Source organism: Ambystoma mexicanum, chromosome 3q, assembly GCF_040938575.1.
Source record: "Ambystoma mexicanum isolate Mex_15411 chromosome 3q, UKY_AmexF1_1, whole genome shotgun sequence".
NCBI lineage: Eukaryota > Metazoa > Chordata > Amphibia > Caudata > Ambystomatidae > Ambystoma > Ambystoma mexicanum.
Window position 1 is genome coordinate 464,766,580 of NC_090926.1, and position 22,219 is coordinate 464,788,798.

The 22,219-nt window shown below is 49.4% G+C and overlaps 1 protein-coding gene across 8 annotated transcripts in view; it reads right to left on the minus strand.

The window, feature by feature from the left end:
* WDR55 (WD repeat domain 55) overlaps positions 1-22,219 on the minus strand; it is a 415,882-nt gene that overhangs the window by 226,207 nt on the left and 167,456 nt on the right. For all 8 annotated transcript variants that reach the window (XM_069654228.1, XM_069654220.1, XM_069654223.1 and 5 more), the window contains one exon: positions 4,204-4,361. In XM_069654228.1, the coding sequence (XP_069510329.1) occupies positions 4,204-4,361 (158 nt within the window). The remainder of the gene's footprint in view (positions 1-4,203; positions 4,362-22,219) is intronic.

Sequence of the window (22,219 nt, forward strand, 5' to 3'; positions counted from 1 at the left end):
GCGCATAACTGCACTCTCTTTCCACTCTACCGGGTTGCTTTCACCCTTCTCTCGCTTCAGGTCACTTGCGCCCTCTTTAACGTTCTTTCACTTTGCGCCCCTTGTACACTATTTTTCTGACTCTTACTTTCTCTTTATCACTTCATTCCTCTGTCTATATAGCTTCACTAGTTTCTTTACATTTCTTCACTCTTTCCGCTCGTACCACTTTACGCATTTCCTTGCACCTGCTCCGTTTCAATCAGCTGCATGCGCCCCGAGTGCGCGCGTCTCTCTCTCTCTCTCTCTCTCTCTCTCTCTCTCTCTCTCTCTCTCTCTCTCCTCTTTCCCCCCCACCCCCCTTAGACTCCCTTGAGGCCGGCACAGGTCCCAAGGGCACAAGCAATGTGCTGACCAGCAATAGCAACCTGCAGGATGTTTCGCTACAACTCTTTGGAGACACGGCTCCCTAGCCACGCTGCAGCCCCTCAGAAACACTGGGCCAGCTTCTCGGCACACTGTTCTCTATGCTGTAGATCCTGCTGCTGTCTGCTCCATGGCTTCTCTGGTCCAAACACTATCGCCAGCTCGCTCAAAAACCTGTGTAGAACCACCCCTTTTGTAGTTGGAAAAGTAGTCAAGTGGAGTCAGGTGTGAATGATAATTGGTAAGTGTCTGACTATGCCGTTCTTTATGTAGCCCATTTCCCTTATACTCCCTATGTTGTTCCTATGGGAAATCTTTGCTCCCGGTTGCCTCTTCCTCGTCACAGTATTTATTGGAAATGGGGAGGGAGAGATGGAATAGGTATGGAAATACCCAATGAAAGCTGAGGGAGAGGGCTGTAAAGTGAAATGGGATTGGTGATTAGATTGATGGTTAAGTCTATTTACTAGAATACTATTAGGAGGTCGACAGCGGAGATAGGAGCATCCCGTGGCCTTGTTTTTCTTTACTGAGATAGCTTCCCCTTGTGGCAGAGTATTCCATCTCGCTGATGTTTTATTATACAAGGATAGGTCTTGATAGTATTCCCTGGGGTCTAGATGGGTAACAGATGAATGGATATTAATATCACAATCCTGTATCTGATGTGCTTGATCTTTTTCACCCAATCACATGTACTTAAATCTTTTCCTCCTCTTACTTGGACCATAAATAATGGATTTTGAGGAAGGAGATACATTGTTAGGGTCAAGAGTTGTAAAATGGTTTGTTCTCCCTAGCCATCCAGGATATTTTATCTTACTTTTTCATGAGGGAAGGTTGAGGGGTGGGATGGGACTTGGGATTCCGGATTTCACTCTTGGTGGGTATGGTCAATTCAGTCACTTACAGTACTGGGGTTTTGAGTGACCCCACACTTCTTTCCGGTCTCGTTTGCTGATTAAAATCAGATTCTCTGCTTCTTGTCATGCGTCTCAGGTATGCCCTTGGGTTCTGGGTCTCGGGCACCAGGAATTTGCCCGTTAGGCCCGTACACGTGTAATAGCTGGGCAGAGTAATGGACAACCCCCCAGAGATCCCACCAAGAGGCTGGGAGGCTTGGTTTACCTAGAAGTTTGACTTATGCTCCCTAACAAAATCCTTGTCTTACGGTCCTGATCTTATTCTCCAAGGCCCAGTCCTTGCTTTCTTCCTCGATGGGTGGCGATAGTCTTGTGCCTATGGGAACCGCAACTACACTTCCAATCCTCTCCTTTTCAAACGTCCTCTTTTGTAACTCATCCATGCTTTGCAAGGTGCTCATACCTTCACCCTTCCCAGACTCAACCTTATGAGGTGCTAAGGTATTCCACCTCCTGGTCTCTCTGTCCCCATCCCTCTGGGGTTTTCTCCCCTTCACTCTTTAGCGTTTCTTCCAACCTCCACTTTGTTTCTCCACTTATCCTCCCTCATGGCATCTCTCATATACTGTGTTAGCGTGTTGCTTTCTCTCTCACACACACACACACACATCTTTCAACCTCTCACACTCTCACGCATTCACTCAAGTTCGCTCTCTTTCATGCAATCTCATCCTCCTATTTCCTTTCTTCCTTCCTGATGTTTCTCATCACCGCCTCCTGAATGTCTCCTCTGACCTCCTCGGATCTCCATTCTTTTTACCTCATGCTCGCTCTCTGTGCACCTTCCCCCTCCCCCCCTCCCATTTGCTTCTTTTCTCTTTCTAGAACCCCACAACCACCTCTTTCTCATATATATCTCCTCATGGCATCTCCTTTCAACCTGCCCTTCTGTTTTTCTACTCCTTGGTTGTTATCTCACTGCCCTTCTTACTTGCTCTTTCCATCTCTTTGATATCCTTACTGCCTCCCCTCTACACCCTTCTAGCCACCTCTCCAATGCGTCCTTTCACCGCCTCTCCACTCATCTCAACCTCCTTCCTCTACCTTGCATCCCTGTCAATCCTACCTGGCTACCTGAGCCCCTTCCTCAACCCCTTTGTCTCGACCTACTTTCGTCTTGCCTCTTCTTAGCCATCCCTTACCTTCTCTGCCTCCCTTCTGCCAACTTCCTCTGTGATCCTTCTTTTACCACCATCAGCTCCCAACAGCCTATGCACCTCCTTCACCAACTCTATGTCCACACCTCTGTCAAACTCTTGGCTCCTCTTACATGGGCCTAGCTCATCCCCCGAGGTTGCCTATTCGGGAAAAGGGACACCAGAGTACTTGTGATGACAGGTTGCCTTAAGTTACTTGTTCTGCGGGTAATCTGCCTCTGCTGCAGTGTGCAGCATCGTGGAGCGAGACAATTTCAGGCTCAGCCACCATCTTGGTTTTCATGAGCGCATTCAGTATTCCGTTGAGTAGACAGACATCCTGCATTCTCTCCTGGTCTGACAGCACTAATGCTAGCAAGTTAGACTTACAATTGCTCCTCTCGATTCAAGCTGTCACAAATGGGGACTGTAACCTATAGGATCACTACTGCATTGACTCGCTTGCAACACCTGGAAATCCCTGAAATGGACAGGAGAATTGAGTGTGGGCTCTCTGTGATGGTCCCCTGCCTTAGTCCTGAAGTAAAGTGGGAAGGTCTGGGGGATCCTGTGTATTCCCTTCAGGGCCAGAATCGCACTGCATGTGGTGGCACTCGGCCTCTGATCACTGCACCTACTACCTCCATTCACATTATTTGTTGGGAGGCTTTATTTGCAGGTGATATGAATGCTTGAATGGAGGTGCAACATTTGAACCTTTTGAAGACCTCTTGTAGCACTGTGAACTAGTTAAAATGAACATCATGTGACCAAAACCAAAGGATTTCACCGTGACAACCTAAGGCATTTTCCTTTAACGCATCTGGGTTAGATCAAATGCACCACAGTGCCCAAGGACATGAACTATCAGGACATCAATTGGATATTTCAGAAAAAAATCCTTAGGATTTAGTGGACAAAGATTTCTGATGTGGGGCTAAATCATTTTGGCTGGGCAGTGTGGGAAGAAAGTCACTGGTCCTTGTGGTAGTTATGGTAGATAACGCACATAATGTTACTCCTTTTGCTCATTGCCCTGCCATCTTGGTAGACAGAGTCTACAGATTAGCCATAGCTTACCCTACTCGGTTCAAATGCTCTCCTGTGAGAGTCCAGAGCAGCCATTTTGGCTTTATTTATTTTTTCAATATTCTGATGGCAGATTGTTCCCTGCATTAAACACAATCCCCAATAGAATGACTGACACAGACCAACACTGAAATGAATTTGTTCCACAAACAAAATGTATTCTATTGTTACTTGTGTTTGTCGATGAGGCATAAATGAAGCTATAGTTTACGGAGTACTTGTCCACTAAAATGTGCAGCCTATTGTACTATGTTTCAGCAGTTTAAGGCATCAGTTATATTACCCTGTGCTGCCAATTTACAAGCATAGATTGAGCCCTATAGCACGTGTGGTTTAGGCATTATAAAGGAGGTCGCTCGGAACCAAACCCACTCTTCCTGTATCCTTATGAAGATAGATGAATGAATGTAAAAAGTACATTACAACCCTGGAGATCCGTAGGTGCTGCTTCTATAAACAAGGCATCGACTCCAGGTAATCCATATGAGGATTCCTGAACTGGGCAATGCAGTCCATATGAGGCATCGACCCTGGCTTCAATTGCTCTTATGGCAGCAACTCATGACCTCAAGCAGTACAACATGAATGCATGTATGAGATGTACTTTTCCTGTAGAACTAGTGGTGGTAAGACAAAAATAGCAAACTTACACAAAAACATCTCCATCTAAATCACCAGCAGCCAAAATATCCTGAGTGGGATGAAATGCAATTGTGTTCACAGCGGCCTCGAAATTGATATCTTCTGGAGTATCGCGGATCCGTGGTTCCCTTGTTTCCTCTGGTTCATCTTCCTCCTCCAAATTGACCTGCACAAGGAAGAGAGGAATAGCATCAGTAGCTGGAGGAAGATACATGTACATGACTAAGTTAGCTCAGTAGGAGGTGCCGATTAAGATATCTGTAGGTAAGAGATTGCCATCTCAAAAGTGCTGTCTCGGCCTTTAAATGTCCCTAAAGTGCATACCACTAAGTTGCATGAAGCAAAAGCTTGATTATCCAGAACTGTTAGTAACATTTTCAAAAAGTCCTGGCAAAGGCTTAGGAAGACCAACCTGTAATTAGGCAGGGGTTTCCCTGAAGGTATTCCGGACTCTAAGGGCCTCATCATGAGTTGGGCCTTAGCTGTTAAATACGGTGGTAATGCTATTACTGCCGCATTTAAGTGTTAGCCCAATCATGAGTCGGGCGGTAAGGGGGGAGTTTTACCTCCAGCTTGTTGCTAGAGGTAAAAATGTCCCCTAACCGCTCGTTTTTGGCACTATTGCTGGCGGTAATAGCACTCCCCCAACCCCATTGGGTCCAATGGGGAATGGGAACTTACTGCTGTACCGCTACTCGTGATCCGGCACTAATAGCGCCAGACCGAGTAGTGGTAATGCTATTTCCGCTTGGATGCCACCAGACTCCTGATGAGGCCCTAACAGTGGTAGCTGAGGCAGCGCAGTCAAGCTTCACTCCACTCAAATCAGCACAAAATAAAGAAAGATTCACAAAGTACACTACTGAAAATTTACTATTTATATCAAGCTATGCATGAAGTAATCTCTACTAAAAAGAAAGTACTTTTCATAACCACCACTGGTGTAGGGTTCGGAGAAGTCAAACTTAGCAGACCTGCAAAGGTTTACCACAAAAGTCTAATCAAAGTCTCACTTGGTAACAAGGGGGAGGATTAAGGCTTAGAGTAAGGAGATCATGGGTTGGTGTAAAGTAAAGTTAACATACACACGAGTTTGTCAAGCAATACATTGTACACACAGGGAAGTATAAACATACATGTATACACTTATTTATCAATGATGCATTAAAATAAACTAGAAGTAATTAGAATGAAATCTATATCTCCTGTTGGCGCCAGTGTGAACACAGGCATAAGTAAGATGCACTCCCAGTCAGCAGTAAATCAGCAAAGTCTCATAGTCCTTCAATAAGGAAAAATTCAGTATCCGTAAATGAAAGTTAAAATGTCTTCTTTATTCAAAAGTTCCAGTTAAAATAACTGAGCAGCTCCCCAAGATCATAGTGGAGGCTGCGGCAAAAACAACGCGTTTCGCAAATTCTTGTTGCTTGGTCACAGGATTTGCCCATAACATTCCATGCTTAAAATACTGTACATGTGATTAGAAGGAAGTGAGGTAAGTGAAAAAAAACAAAAAAAAGAAAGGGGATAAAATATTTTGTGCGTGTGGTCACTTACCTGGTCTTATGTCTGTGTTTAGCAAACAAAGAAAATGCCAGAGTATATCTTTGTAACGAAGATGGTGCTTCCAAATGGAAACACCCGCTGACTGACAACCTTCGAGTATTACGCCGTCCGTTGCGTAGTGCAATGCTAGATGGAAAGCAATGTTCATTATTATCTCCACGGCGCCATGCTGTGCGGGGACATGAGCTTCTTCTAAACTGAAACACCCGTTCAGTGTTCGCAATATTGTGAGTCAGGCAATATCATACCAATGAGTCTAGAGTTGGATGAAACACGCTATTCTACGATGGTACTACTATCCAGTGTTGTATCTATGGATCCAATGTACATGGTCTAATTCTTTTGATGTATACCTCCCATGTGTATGGATTCTACAAGTGATACAAATTGCCCATGCAGTCCAAATTCTTGCCCTTACACCTATGTTACTCAGTTTTCTATATGACTAGCAGCCATGGGCCTAGCAGACCCAACCACAAAGTGCATAGTGCTAAGCTCCATGCAGTATATATTTGATAACTGCATGGAGAATACATGTACGTGCAATGTTGCACCTGCCGTAACTATACAATGTTTTCTACACCACTCCTATACCTACACAACTGAAATTTGGTGTGAATGGAATGCAGTATGATGAATGTACACATGTCTGCTTACCTACGGAATGTATAATGAGGACAATCCTAGATTTAATACATAAGGTAACAGCAAAATTGACGTTATTGGCTGGACAACCGTGCACATAGGCCAATATTTAAATGTTTGAAAATGCATAGTACTGTGCAAATAATAGCATCAATACTAAATTGCACTCAACTATTATATGTTAGTGTCCCGAGAATCCAGAGTTGTAAAGTGCATAGTGCTGCGCAAATGATTGGAACGTCAAAGCTTTTTTCACATTCAACTGTATATAAATAAATAAGGTGCCTAGTGCGAAAGAACCAGCATTATGCCTATGTATCCGTAAATTAGATCCTCGTCTGTAGGATAGGTGTGTTGGATATACAAATATATCACTAATGCAAGGAACAATAATGTAATCAAAATACATATTGGATGTTAAACCGTATCAGAATGAACGGATAGTGGTATATACAGGAAACCTGGTGAGCATATGGCGAAGCGATGTCAGAATATTCGGAAAACCATCTGGATTTCAGTCAAAGATATGAAAAAACATGCGTCTCTGTGTGATATCAATTAAATTAGATAAGCTGTACCACGATAAAGTGAAAAAGTGAGTGAAAAATAAAATAATGTTAAGCAACATATTTCTTATCAATAACTGTCTCTAAGAAGGAAATCATTTGATCCCACTTTGAGTATCGAGGATGACTGATAAAGAATAGGGAGGAAGGGTAGAAAGGGGGAGGGGGGAGGGGGGAGTGGAAGGGGGAGAAGTGAGTAGAAAACAGAAAAAAATCAAACAGGGAGACTAATCCGGTGACAAGTACAGGTTACAACAGAATACAGTCAAATTAATGGAGAACCAAAGCAGACTGTCACTTCTTCTAAGCATAAGTCTACTTGCCCAAACATTTGTAGAGTTCCTCATCTATGTTGTGCCCTGTAGGATTCTTAGTTTTGAAGTCAATGAGGAATCTTGTCTCCTGCTGGCGTAAATGCCGTTCTCTGTCCCCACCTCTCGGTCCAACAGTGACTCTGTGTATCCCCCAAAAAAAGAAAAGCCATCTAGTTGACCAGTTTTGCCATGGGATGAGCTGCATCTTGATTTTTTTATAGCTCCGATATGCTGTAAGATGTGTACCTTTAATTTATTAATTTATATTTGGTACTGCCCATATACCACTTGTCACAAATTCGCCTCTGTGCATAGACCACATAATCAGAATTGCATGTGATCTTACCATTGATTGGGATGATGTTATCAAGTACCGGATGATATGTTTCACAAACGTGTGCAAATTGGCAGACTTTGCATCTGGTGCATTCATGGAAACCTTTAGTGGTTTGATTTAACCACGTTCCGGTTATGTTATTTTTTTCATTTTCCATAAAGCTACTGACTAGAGTGTCTTTAAAGGATAGGCTTTTTCAAAAAAGTGATATCTGGATGTGTGAATAATACATGGTGCAAATCTGGGTCAACCATAAGAACTTTCAAATGTTTTTTGAGAATGTTTGGAATTGGAGAGGCATGGGTCCCGAAAGTCAGAATGAGGCATGTGGCTTCTAGTTCTTTATCACTACTACTCGGACATTTGTTATTGGATAACAACAGTGCACAATCTTAGAGATGTGCCTTTAAATATGCCCGTTCAATAACGCTTTTAGGGTAAGCCTGTTGGTGAAAGCCCCATGCTGTGATTTTGCTTTTTGTATCGTAGGCCTCAATTTTAGAACAGTTCCGTCGGAGTCTGCTGAATATTCCATACGGGATACTCCAAATCAGACTCCTCGGATGGCCACTCATGGCATGTAATGGAGTGTTGGCACCTGTTGGTTTGCGATGCAGCTCACTTTTCAGCCGATCACCTTCTACTATGATCCTAGCATCCAAGAACACAACCTTTTCTTGGCTTTGTGTTTGTTAGTCGCAGGTTGTGATTTTTCTGATTAAGTAGTTTGACGAAGTCTATCCACTCATCTTTGCTACCCCTCCATATGATGAATAAATCGTCAATATAGCAGAGCCACAATTCGGTCTGTATACAATTCATTAGCCTCATGCCATACCTCAAACATTTCCCACTAACCCATGGTCAGGTTAGCGTAAGAAGGTGTAAATTTGTCCATAGCGGTGCCTTGCGTTTGTCTAAAGTATTAATATATGCAGATGTCCAGCAGGGGCACACCAGACAGGAACAGCATCGTTGCAGCGATCACTCTGGTCGAATGGGCTCTCGGACGGCCAGGCAACGGTTGGAGCCACCTGGAAATTGAAGCTTTGGAGAGGGCCTTCCCTTGGTTCACAGGGCCAAAGTTCACAAAAAGTTGCGACGTCTTCCGGAAGCTCTTCGTGCGGTCCACATATAACTTAAGCGCTCTAGCCACATCCAGCGAGTGCAAAGTCCGTTCAGCCAGCGACAAAGGCGCCAGAAAAAAAAACAGGTAACACCAAGGGCTCATTTGGCCGAAAGTCCGACGGCAACTTGGTCATGAAGGAGGGTTGCGTCCGCAGCACCACCCTTGTGTCGTGAAAAATTAAGTAAGGCAGCTTACAGGACAGGGCCTGTATCTCTCCCACTCGTCGTGCAGAGGCGATGGCCACGAGGAACGCGGTCTTCTATGACAAAAACTTCAGTGGAACCGTCTGCATAGGTTTGAATGGAGGTCCAATGAGCTTAGTCAGCACCACATTGAGTTCCCACGCCTGGGCTGGAGCCTTCACCAGCGGGAACGAACGGAATAGTCCCTTGACGAACTCTGTAACAAGACGATGTGACCACAATGATGATCGTCCCTCAGATCTGGCGGCGATCTCGCGCTACACCAGATGCACTTTGATAGAAGCATGGGCCAATCCTGCTTTGGCCAACGACAGTAGATACGGCTGCACTTGCGGAGCCGTGACTCGTAGAGGGTTGATCTTCTGTGCATGGCACCAAATGGCGAACCTCTTCCATTTATGTCCTTAGCATTTTAGAGTGGACGATGCACTGCCTCTGGCAAGCACCTCCTTGCAGTATGCTGGAAGGTCGTAACCCCTGAATTCTAATGCTGCAGGAGCCAGGTCTTCAGGTTCAGCGATCATGGGTTGTGGTCCAAGATTGCGCTTCCTTCCCTGGCAAGAAGATCTGCGACCACAGGAAGTTTGACTGGAGGGGCCACTGACATGTCGAGAAGGTCGGGGTACCATATCTGCCTCGGCCACGCCAGTGCGACGAGGATCATCCCGCACCGGGACCGTCTGAGTTGATTGACTAATCGAAGAAGCAACGGCAACGGAGGGAACGCATACAGAAACGGGCCATCCCAGGGGAATGAGAATGCGTGCCCCATGCTCCCCGCCTGGGGAAACCTGCTGTCGTACCTCTGGCACTTGGTGTTCGTCGCTGTCGCAAATAACTCGATCTGGGGATTGCTCCATCTGCGGAACAGGCGATCCACTTGGTCCGGACGAAGCTCCCACTTGTGGCAAGAACGCAGCTCCCTGCTGAGAGTCTGCAACCGTGTTCTTGACTCCTGCCAGGTGCACCGGGATGAGGAACATCCCCTGTGCGTGTTCCTGCTCTACTTTGAAGAGCACCAGGGACCTCGTGCCCCCCTGCTTCCTAATGTAAAACATGGTGGTGGTATTGCCCGTAAAGACCTGCACCACCTTGCCCTTGAGGTGATGAAGGAAAGACTTGAGGGCCCAAAACACAGCGCGCAGCTCCAACAAGTTCATGTGCATGTTTTCTCCTCCGGTAGCCAAAGGCCTCTTGCGTGAAGGCTTCTGGTGTGGGCACCCCCCCTATCCTTCTAGGGAGGCGGCTGTCGTGACCGTCTCATGGTGCGGTGGGGTCTGGAAATCCACGCCCCCGACAGATGCGCGCGAACCCCCCACCACTTTATCGCTCGACGGAAACTCTTGTTGAGCGTGATCCTGTCCTTGAAACTTCCCAAAACTTGATTCCAGCAGTCGTCAAGGAACTCTTGTAGGGGACACATCCGTAGCCTGCACTGCCAGATGCGGTAGATGCATGACGACATCATGCCGAGCAGAGACTGGACGGTACTCACCGTGGCAACCTTCAGTGCCAACAGTCGCTGCACCTTGCCCAATATGGCTGCAATCCTCTCCTCCGACGGGGACGCCAGGCCTGACGTAGTGTTGAGCCGGCATCCCAGTAACAGAGCGTCCTGCGATGGAGTCAAGAAGGACTTTGCATAGTTCACTGAGCACCCCAGATCCGTCAACAGGCGAACGATCCTCACCGTGTGATCAACGGCAATGTCCTTTGAGCTGGCCCCGATGAGCCAGTCGTCCGGTTAAGGGTAGATACGGATCCCCTGCAGCCACAGGTGCACCACCACTGGCGCCAGGCACTTGGTGAAAACCCTTGGCGGCAACTTCAATTTGAAGGGAAGGGCGTTGAATTGGTAGTGCGTAGCTTGAACCACGAAACATAGAAATTTGCGGTGCCCCTTGTGAATGGGGATGTGAAAGTATGCATCCTCCAAGTCCAGCAACGACAGGAAGTCCCTCTCCTCTAGCTGACCGAGCACGTGCTGAAGCCTGATCATCCAGAACTTTTGGGACTTGATGTATTTGTTTAAATGACAGAGGTCTAGGATGGGCTTCCAGCCGCCGGTTTTTGTTTTTTTACGAGAAAGTACCTTGAGCGCACTCCAGAGCCTCTTTGGGACGTGCTCTATCGCACCTTTCCTTAGCATGGCCTGCAACTTCAGCAGCAGCTGGGGGATGTGGTTCTCCTTCTCCTGACGGGCCACCAGTGGTATACAGGGTCACTTCCGTTGAAATTCTAGGGTGTGTCCGTGGGCGAGAGCGTCCAGCACCCAACGGTCGGTGAAGATGGTCTCCCACACGCCGATGAAGTTCGCGAGCCGGCCTCCCACCAGGGTGCGGGGGGGGGGGGGCCGATGCCACGACTGTTTCAATCCTGCGCTTGGACGTCGAAGGGCCGCCCTGTGGACCCTCACAACGACAACGTCCTCCTCCAAAGACCTTGGTACGGCCCCTGTTGGTTTCCTGGGCCGAAGATTAGGAGGGCTGGTGGTAGGAAGTGGAGCCCCCACCAAAACTTTTGGACGAACCTTGGGACTTGCCGTCTGAGGGCCAAAAAGACGGCCTCCATTGCTGAAGGGTGCCCAAAGACCGAGCTGTCTCCGTGTCCGTCTTCATTGCTTGCAAAGACTCATCCACGGCCTTCCCTAATAGATTGTCTCTGTCGAAGGGCATGTCCAACCCCTTCGACTGAACGTCCTGGCGAAAGCTAGTGGCCCTGAGCCAGCCACGATGACGAAGGCAAATGCTGTTGCCCATTTGGCGAAAACCTGCGTCAGCGATGTCCGTGGCAACCGTGATGGCGTGCTACGATGACAAGGGCATTGGCGGCCTTGAGGGTAGTCGCCGCAGAATAGATGATTCGTCGCCCCATGGGATCTAGCTTCTTGCCCTCGCTGTCCAGAGGAGAGGCTGCTGCCGAGGAAGAGCCGGCGGAAGACTTCTTAGCCGCAGCTATGAAGCAAGATGTGTACCTTTACTGTGTTCTAGTAACCACTAGATATTTGAAAAAAATGTTAATTTAAATTATGAAGGCAGAAAATGTGTTGCCTAATCTTTGGCAATCACAGAATAAATCTGCGTGTGGGTATAAATTAATACAATCTCTAAAGCACAAAATTGAAGATACAAACGATACATTAAAGGTGTTTTACTATTTTCTAAAGTGCATATCAAGACAAAGTAAATGCAGAGAGAAAAACACAGTAACATATAACTGTTCTGGATAATTATTTGGTCGTTATCCAGAGACAATAGACAAGTTTAGGAATACAGTTTTAGAGCAATCCCTATGTACAAAACATTAAGGCAATTGAAAATATATACATTCAGGTAAGTATAGAATATTTCAAGTCTAATATTTCTAGACGGGAGAAATTATAAATGTTCAAGGGTCTTTTCATGTTAGATATCTGGTCGTTAGCCAACGTGATCCCAAGTTGGTTGGTAGCAAAAGTTGGTTTCAACTTGGTTTAAAACAGGTGTGTTGTTGATTCCTGTATTTGTCACGTTTCGGCGGTAAAGGTTTGAGGTTCGATCCGCCTTCATCAGGGCTGAGAATCAGAGACCCTGTGGGGGGGTGACAGAGGTAGTGATGAGATTGGTTGTGATACCCTAAGGGTCCCTATTAATGGGACCGGGGTTGCATTAAAATTTAATCTCATGGCGACCGGATTCCAAACTTACATGCCGGTACGCCTTGTTCAAGCGTTTGGTGTAGTCACGTGTTGTGGATAGGACAGGACCGTCTAGTCCTGGGACCCGAAGTAGAGTTGCCTGGCTCAGGTTTGCGGGTGTCCCAGTGTGTCAAAGTTTTCATAGACGGTCTTCAAGCTGTTAGATATGAATGGAAATTTCCATCAGGTTATGTTCGATCCTAAGTACTCAGTAGAACATATGCAGCCGAGCCGCGAGTGTCAGATAGTTAAGAAGCCTCTGTCTCACCTCATTAGTCGCTTTATTGGCGCTAGGTCATGCTTTCTTGAAGCCTTCGTCTGCCGTGAGTTGGGTCGGCAGGGGAAGTATTCGCTGGATGCGGAGTGAAGCTGGCACTCGCTGAGTGAACGAACGCGTAGCTATGGACGCCTACGCATGCGCAATGGGGATGTTTATTCTAAGTGGCAGAGTAAGCATTTTCAGGGTGCGCATGCTCCCTTGCTGCCAGGAAGGACTACAAGCTGGTAGTTCATTATGATACCGGTAGCTTGAGCTCACATTAGTTAGACAAGCGCTCGCTGCCATATATATTTAGGCATGGTGTAAATTTGCTTTTATGTGTTAGGCGTATCTCGCAGTAGGATTGTGGTATTGCGGGAAGGGGGTGGTGGAAGGATTGGCTCAATGATCTTCCTGCCCAGGATCACGTAAACCATATTTGGAGAATGCATGTGCACAGCGGCACTTTATGAAAGGGCATGCGGTCAGCATCATTTATTATTAGGTGATAGGTTGAAAGATTTCATTGAGGCCATGGTGATAAGTATCCAGCCTATGAATCCATAAGGCTTCCTTTTTGTTGAGGCTGTGATTGATGTCTGGTCCGCCTTTTACTTTTTCAATTACCCACCACAGGATGTCATTGGGGGTGTGATTGAAGTTCAAAAAGTGTTCAACCAATGGTGCAGTAATGGTTTTGCATCTAATTTTGGATCTGTGTTCAGATATTCTTGTGTTGACAGCTCGTGAGGTTTGGCCTATATAACGTAGGCCGCATGGGCACTCAATGCAGTAGACTACACTCTGGCTTTTGCAGTTTGTCAAGTCCCGGAGCGTCCAAGTTCGGCGTCCAATTTGAAAAGAACTCATTTTTTTGGTGAGTTTGCAAGCTACACAGTTACCACACGGGTGGTGTCCTTGCAGCGGTCGAAGGGTGCGAGTGGCTTGTGATACAGGTTGAAAAAGTGAGTGCACGAGGTGCTCCTGCAGGTTTTTTCCTCGTTTGTATGCAAATCTTGGGGCACGGTCCTCAGGCATATTCAAGCGTGCAATATGCCAATATTTATTGATTATCTGTTTGATTTTTGAGGTGTGTGCTCCAAATGTGACGACACACGTTAGTTGTTTCTCCTGGGGGGCTGTGTTGTCTTGTTGTTTTTGAAGTAGGTTCTCGCGATTGCTGTTTCGAGCTCTCCTATTTGCTAAATTGAGTTGTTTCTTGGGGTATCCCCTGGTTAGCAGCCGTGTGGTAAGGCTCTGTGCATGAACCTTATAGTCATCTATGGAGGAGCAATTGCGGCGTATTCGAAGGTACTGACCATAGGGTACGTTGTCTTTGATATGTGCCGGGTGGTTGCTAGTGAAGTGAAGAAGAGTATTTCGGGCCGTTGTTTTTCTGTAGAGGTCACAAAGTAACTTTCCATTCAAGGCGCGGATTGTGAGATCCAGAAATTTAATCTCCTGGTTGCTTTGTTCGATCGTGAATTGAATATGTGTGTTGCACGAATTGAGCCAGTTCCAAAATACGGTAAGTTCATTTGCAGTACCTGTCCAAATGAAAATAACATCGTCGATGTAACGGTACCAATTGCTAATATTAAGTTGCCAGTTATTTTTATAGGAGAACACAAATTCTTTCTCAAATTTCGCCATGAACAGGATGGCAAGGCTGGGTGCGAACGCTGCCCCCATAGCCGTACCCTTAGTTTGTAAGTAAATGGTGTTGTTGAAGGTGAAGAAATTGCGTTGTAATGCAATTGTCATAATTTCAACGATGAAGTTCACCGGAGTACTGGTGTTGGGGGGATTGGAGGTAAGCCATTCCCTAATGGTTTCAATTGCATCATCCTGGGGTATACTGGTATAAAGAGATTTAATGTCCATAGTTACCAGTATTTGTTCCCGGGGGTTGAAGTCCAAAGCATCAAAGATATTTATTGTGTGGGTAGTGTCTCGAAGGTAGGTAGGGGTTTGAATACTGATTGGTTGCAGAAAAGCGTCCACAAATTTGCATAAAGGCTCTATGATTGAACCACATCCTGAGACTATCGGACGTCCTGGTGGGTTTGTAGAGTCTTTGTGGATTTTAGGTAATGAGTAGAAGCAGGGGGTCCTGCCGACTGGTTTAATAAGGTATTCTGCTTCTTTTTCTGAGATCCATTCACGTTGTAGTGCGAAATTGACAGCTTCCGAGATTTCTTGTGATATTTCACGGGTAGGGTCTTTTCTTAGTATTGAGTAACTTTCTCGGTCATCTAGTAATGCTAAGACCATGTTTTTGTATTGGTCTATAGTCATAATCACCAAGCCTCCTCCTTTGTCCGCTGGCTTGATGATAATATTTTTGTTTGTCTGTAGTGATATTAGTGCTTGTTTTTCAGCTCGTGACACGTGTTCTTAGCCGCAGCTGACATCACCGAGTCCGGAGACGGTTGGGCCCGCAAGCTCTTGGGCACAGAGTCCGGCACCCTGTACTTCTCCAGGCGATCCCTTTTCACCGGTGCGGTAGAAGGGTTCTTCATGAGGGACAGGCCCTGGTTCCAGATGTCATCCAGGAGTGGGACCGAGAGGATGGGCATGAGGGGTGCCCTCAAAGGTCTTAAAATCCCGCTCAGCCTTCTTGGAGCTGGGAGAGGCATGCTGCTGGGATCCAGCCAGAGAAGAGGCCTTGGCCTGTAGCCTCTTGTTCAGTCGCCTGTGCCGATCCTTCATCATGCGCAAGGACAACTAGCTTACTAGCACTTAGTCTCGTAACCTCCTAGAGTAGATATGCTAGATACCACCTAGTTGCCGCCCACGTGTACATGCTCCCCTATGACTAGTGATAGATGTCCTGCCTGCGCCTGTATATATGCCGGCTTCATCTAGCCTTTAGTTGACCTCCATGGTCAGTGTATATTTAGCCTGTTTGTTGCCTGCACATAACTGTACACTTTGCACATCATTGCACATTATCCGTAACTTTGTAACTTAAGCCTTGCATTGTCTGTACTGTTGCGCCCGGCTACCTTCGGGTTTGGTGAGCATTATAAGTGAATAAAACAGAAAAGCAAACATCCATCTCCTAGTGAAACGCACAATCCTCCTCCTTGTGCGCCAGATACACATAGTAAAGACATTCGGAATGCTTGTCGTCCGAGAAGACATTCCGCGAGCCGCAGATGGAGCAGATCTTGAACAAGAGAGCTGAATCCTTCTCCTCCGACATGGTCCAAATGGTGTAGGCCTAAGAACCTTCTGGAAGCCTCCACGAAGAAACCCGAGGAACTTCGCCCTTGAGGGGTGCTGAAGAAATCCGACAACGGGTCCCAGTTAATCGGATGGGTTGATCGATGGAGCACAAGGCCTGATTGACCAAAAAAATAGATTAATACTCTTCAGAAAACGATAAACGCAGTAAAAAGCTCGAGAGCTAAACGCGCGGACTCCCAATACTTGAACATACAGTCAAAATCTGAAGATGGCTGCCAGAGGAGGGGCTTAGGTAGAGGGCAGTCATTGGCTGGGGGCAATATGACCCAGAGCTCAGTGATTGGTTATTAGGAGAAAGACAGTTCAGAAATGAAACTAATGTTTTCTTTACCAAGGATTCCCAGCCCGACGACGGGGAAGGAACAAGTTACTTACCTGCAACTGTTGTTCTCCAGCATGTGTCTGGCATGGATTCACATGCTCATGAATAAAGAATACATAGCAGTACACACATGCACAACCACGGGAGGTGGCAAAGGCTCAACATTAAGCATTACATCAAACTCAACATTAAGCAATCTTACCTCCTCACCAGGCTCACCTCAGGCGAACAGGTTGCGCAGCACTGCTTGGCCGACCCTGGACTCCTCCCTGGAATCCCGATCGACGCAGTAGAATTTCGTGAAGGTGTGCGTCGACCTCCACGTAGCAGCCCTGCATATGTCCAGCAGGGGCACACCAGATAGGAACGCCGTGGTAGCTGCGATCGCTCTGGTGGAATGGGCTCTCGGACGGCCAGGCAGCGGTCGGTTTGCCAACCGATGACAGTACATGATACAGCCGGAGAGCCATCTGGAAATGGAAGCCTTCGAGAGAGCCTTCCCCTGATTGACAGGTCCAAAGTTCACAAAGAGTTGTGACGTCTTCCGAAAACACTTCGTGCGGTCCACGTAGAACTTCAGCGCTCTAGCCACATCAAGCGAGTGCAAAGTCCTCTCAGCCGGCGACGAAGGCGACGGGAAAAACACAGGCAACACCAAGGGTTCGTTGAGGTGGAAGTCCGACGGCACCTTGGGCATGAAGGAGGGGTGCGTCCTGAGCACCACCCTCGTGTCGTGAAAAGTCAAGTATGGTGGCTTGCAACATAGGGCCTGGATCTCTCCCACTCGTCGTGCGGAGGTGATGGCCACAAGAAACGCTGTTTTCCACGACAGGAACTTCAACGGGGCGAGTGCAGAGGCTCGAACGGAGGTCCCATGAGCTTGGTCAGCACCACGTTGAGCTCCCACGCCGGGGCCGGGGCCGGGGCCGGAGCCTTCATCGGCGGGAACGATCTGAACAGTCCCTTCATGAACTCTTTCACCAGACGATGAGACCACAAGGACGTCTGCCCCGTGGTTCTGGTGTATCGGGAGATCGCAGCAAGATGAATCTTGATGGACGCGTGTGCCAGTCCAGCCTTGGCCAGCGTCAACAGGTACAGCAGTACTTGGGGAGCCGTAATCCTTAGAGGGTTAATCTTCTGTGCGTGGCACCAGACAGAGAACCTCTTCCATTTGTGTCCGTAGCATTTAAGAGTCGAGGACGCCCTGGCCTTTGCAAGAACCTGTAACGCTCACCTGGTTCCCACGGAGGCGTGGCGTCGAAGGCGCAGAACTCTGAAGATGGACAGGAAGGGCCCCTCTATTCTGGCTTCCCTGGCTCGTTGGATACCCTCCTGTGCGTGAAAAGGGAGTATTACAAACTGTGGAACAATGCTCAAGCCTCCCACTCCCTTCCAACCCTCCACGATACCTCCTCCACGATTCCCCGTGAAGCCTCACCTTAGGGTTTGGAAGGATGAGCTCTCCATCCTGCTTCTGATGCAGGGGCGCGTTCAAACCCAGTTACTTCACTGGATTGAGGATTGATGGGAGTTCAGGTAAGCTTGACTGTTCAGGTAAGGCGCTGTAAAAGTTCAAGCTTAATAATAATGTTCGTTGTCTAATTGCAGCAAGCGCTAATGCTTATGTCTTTTTCCCCTTAGGGGCCGGGGTTCGGAGTGCCGGAGATATGGCGCCGACCCGAAGTGAAACAGTTCTGGATGAGCGCTCAGGTAATGTCTTTGCATTCGCTCATTCAATGTCTTTGTCTTTTTTCCCCATAGGGGCCGGGGTCCGGAGATGCCAGGAAGCGGCAGGACCCGAAATGCAGTGGGAATAATCCAACAGGTAAGACTTAAAAGGAAACTGAGCTTTCCTTATTCCTTTTCTCCCTCTCACCTTTGTTCTTGTCTTTTTTCCTCTAGGCGCCGGGGCGTAGCTGAATCCGGAAGATCGCTGCTGAAGATGGAAGCGCCTGCCAAAGGTGAGTAAAATGCAGCGCTGCAGCGATCGAAACGAAATGCCTTTAAAATGATGTCTTCCTTTTCAGGGCCGTTGGAGAAATGACTCTGGGATGCAGATTTAGCAGGTAAGGGCTTTTCTTCTCCTATTCTCTTCCTTTCTCCCCTTGCAGGTGTTCCAGGGTGCTGGCAGGCGTGGCTGAAGTCAGGATGCAGGAGCTGACACGGTGAGCGTCCAGCTGCTAGGTGCAGAACAACGCGAAGCATGTGTGGCTGTTCGGGTGGGGTTTAAATAGCCTTGGAAGAAGTTCCTGGTATGTATCCTTCCACCAATCAGGTATGTATCCTTCCCCGACCACACCCGGGTGGTGAAGTAGTCCTACAGGTTAAGTAGTCCCATTCAGGCCTCAAGAGGGCCTGGATGAAGCAGCAAGGTCTGCATCAGGTAAGTGTGCACCCAAGCACTTAAACACATATCCTCTTCTATGAGCCTGGCGCCTAAGGCGCCAGGACTGGGGTCCGCTATGAGCCTGGCGCCTAAGGGGCCAGGCCTGAGTCCAAAGGGCCCCGACTTGGGCCCGCTGAGACTTCCCTGGGGAAAATGGATGTCTGCCTCTGGGGTTGCTGGGCCCGGCCTGGCTCCTTAGAGGTAGGCATCATGACAGAACCTCTCTGCAGTCGGCCGGTATGTCGTATCCTCCAAACTCTAGCGCTGCAGGAGCCAGGCCTGCAAGTTCAGCGACTTCGGGTCGTGGTGGAGGATGGCGCCTCCTTCCCTGGAGAGCAGATCCGCGTCCACTGGCAGCTTGATTGACAGGGACGCTGACAAGTCCAGAAGGTCCGGGAACCATATCTGCCTCGGCCACGCAGGTGCAACGAGGATCATCCTGCACCGTGACCTCTTGAGCTGGTTGATGAGCCGGATCAGCAGTGGCAGTGGAGGGAACGCGTATAGGAACAGGCCTTCCCAGGGGAACGAGAAAGCATCGCCCATGCTCCTCGGCTGGGGAAACCTGCTGGCGAACCTCCGGCACTTGGAGTTCGTCGCCGTCGCGAACAGGTCGATCTGGGGTGTGCCCCACCGTCGGAAGAGGCGATCCACTAGATTTTGCTGTAGTTCCCACTCGTGGCACGAGCGCAGCTCCCTGCTGAGTGAGTCGGCGATGGTGTTTTTTTATCCCTGCCAGATGAAACTGCACCAGAAACATCCTTTGGGCGACGGCCCAATGCCACAGGTCCTGCGCCTCCTTGGACAGTGCTGGGGACCTGGTTCCGCCCTGTTTCCTGATGTAAAACATGGTGGTGGTGTTGTCGGTGAAGATTCTCACCACCTTGCCCTTGAGGGACGGAAGGAAGGATCTGAGGGCCCAAAACACTGCACGGAGCTCCAGGACGTTGATATGGAGGGACTTCTCCGTCGGGAGCCAAAGGCCTCTCGCGTGCAGATTTTCGGTGTGTGCTCCCCACCCTTCCAGGGAGGCATCCGTGGTCACCGTCTCCTGGTGGCCTGGGGTCTGGAAGTCCATGCCCGCCGTCAGATGCGCGCGGGTGCCCCACCACCGGATCGCTCGTCGGAAACTCTCGTCGAGTGTGATCCTCTCCTCGAAGTCGCCCGTCGTTTGGATCCAGCGCGCGTCCAGGAACTCCTGCAACAGGCGCATCCGGAGCCTGCACATGGGAATGAGGTAGATGCAAGAAGACATCATTCCGAGGAGGGACCTTGGCCGTGTCGGCAACCAACATCTGCTGTACCTTGCCCAGGATGGCCCTGGTCCTTTCCTCCGACGGGGAGGCCAGAAGGGACACTGTGTCAAGCTTCGCTCCCAGAAACAGTGCGTCTTGCGCGGGTACCAGGTGGGACTTGGCGTAGTTCACGGAGAATCCCAGGTCCGTGAGAAGTTGGACGGTCCTTGCCGTGTGTTCCACGGCGAGCTCCCTCGTCTTGGCTCGGATGAGCCAGTCGTCCAGGTAGGGGTAGACGTGGATCCCCTCTCGGCGCAGCTGCGCCGCCACTGGTGCAAGGCACTTGGTGAATACCCTGGGAGCCGACCGTAGACCGAAGGGAAGGGCTCTGAACTGATAGTGACGCCCTTGGACCACGAACCTGAGGAATTTTCGGTGCCCTTTTAGGATAGGAATATGGAAGTAGGCATCCTCCAAATCCAACGACGACAGGAAGTCGCCCTCCTCCAGCTGCCCCAGGACGTGCTGGAGGGTGACCATCCGGAACTTCTGTGCCTTGATGAACTTGTTCAGCCGTCGTAGGTCTAGAATGGGGCGCCATCCTCCCGTCTTCTTCTTCACGAGGAAGTATCTTGAGTAAACTCCGGCGCCCCGAAGCCTCTTTGGGACGAGTTCGATGGCGCCCTTCCTGAGCATCGCCTTTACCTCCCGGAGAAGCTGAGGGATGTGAAGCTCTTTTCTGGCCACAGGGGGGACGCGCGGGCACCTTCTTTGAAACTCGAGCGCATGGCCCTGGGCTAGGGCATCCAGCACCCAACGGTCGGTGGAGATGGACTCCCACACGCTGACGAAGCTCGCCAGCCGGCCTCCCACCGGGGTGCTACGGTGGGGGCCCGACCCCACGGCCGGTTCAATCCTGCTTAGATGCGGCTTTGCCGCCTTGACCTCCTTGGCGACGACGGCGGGGTCCGCCTGACTTGCCTCGTCCCCTGTAAGCTTCCTGAGACGACGAACGGGCCGCTTGACGGTAGGTGGAGAATCCGCCGCCGGAACCTTTGGAGGCACCCTTGCCTCCGCCGCTCCGAAAGGGCGGCCGCCGTTGCTGGAGAACCCCGAGCGCCCGGGCCGTCTCCGTGTCCGCTTTAATGGCTTGAAGGGAATCGTCCACTGTTTTCCCAAACAGGTTGTTCCCATCGAACGGCATGTCCAGGACTCTGGTCTGTAGGTCTTGACGGAAGTCAGTAGCCTTGAGCCATCCACGCCGCCTAAGGCACACGCCGTTGCCCAACTGGCGAAATCCAGTGTCGGCGATGTCCGTCGCAATCGTGATGGCGTGGTCCGACGCCACCTCACCTTCCTGCAAGATCTCCAGGGCATCCGCCCTCTTGTCGTCCGGTAGGAAGTCCAGCAGGGGAGCCAGTTTGTACCACAGCTCCCTGTCGTAGCGGGCTACGATAGCCAAGGCGTTAGCCGCCTTAATCGTCGTCGCTGCAGACGAGATGACCCTGCGCCCCATCGTGTCCAATTTCTTTCCCTCGCCGTCCGGCGGGGAAGTCGACGTGGAGGCCGCACCCCACCCCGCTTTCTTCCTGGCCGCCGCGGAGACGGAGTCCGGGGTAGGCTGTGCCCGGAGGCACAAGGGGGCCGCGTCCGGGACCCGATACTTCTTCTCGTACCGGTCTCTTCTAGCCGGCGTCGTGGATGGGTTCTTGAGGAGGGCTAGGCCCTCATCCCAAATATCGTCCAGTAGAGGTACCGCGAGGACCGTCTTCCTCTTGGCCTCCCGCCGCTGATAAAGGAAACCTTCCTTCTTCTCCTCCGGGCAGAGCTGGAAGAGCTCGGATGCCCTGGCGATCATGGAGTGAAAAGATCCAATCTCGTCGGACGGGAGGAGACGACGGCAGATCCTCGTCGTACACCTCGTCGTCCGTACCCGTCGCAGCCGTGTCAGTCCCCGTATCATCCCCTCGAGTCGTGGACGGGGAGGAGGGCTGAACGGGGCGCGACGGCTGGAAAGGAGGTGGAGGGTGAATCCTTCTTTTCTTAGGAGGGGGGCTGCCCGAAGGGCCTGGTTCCGGGTCCCCCGACGGGAGTTGTTCCTCCACTGGTAACGGCAGTCTCGTCCTTATCT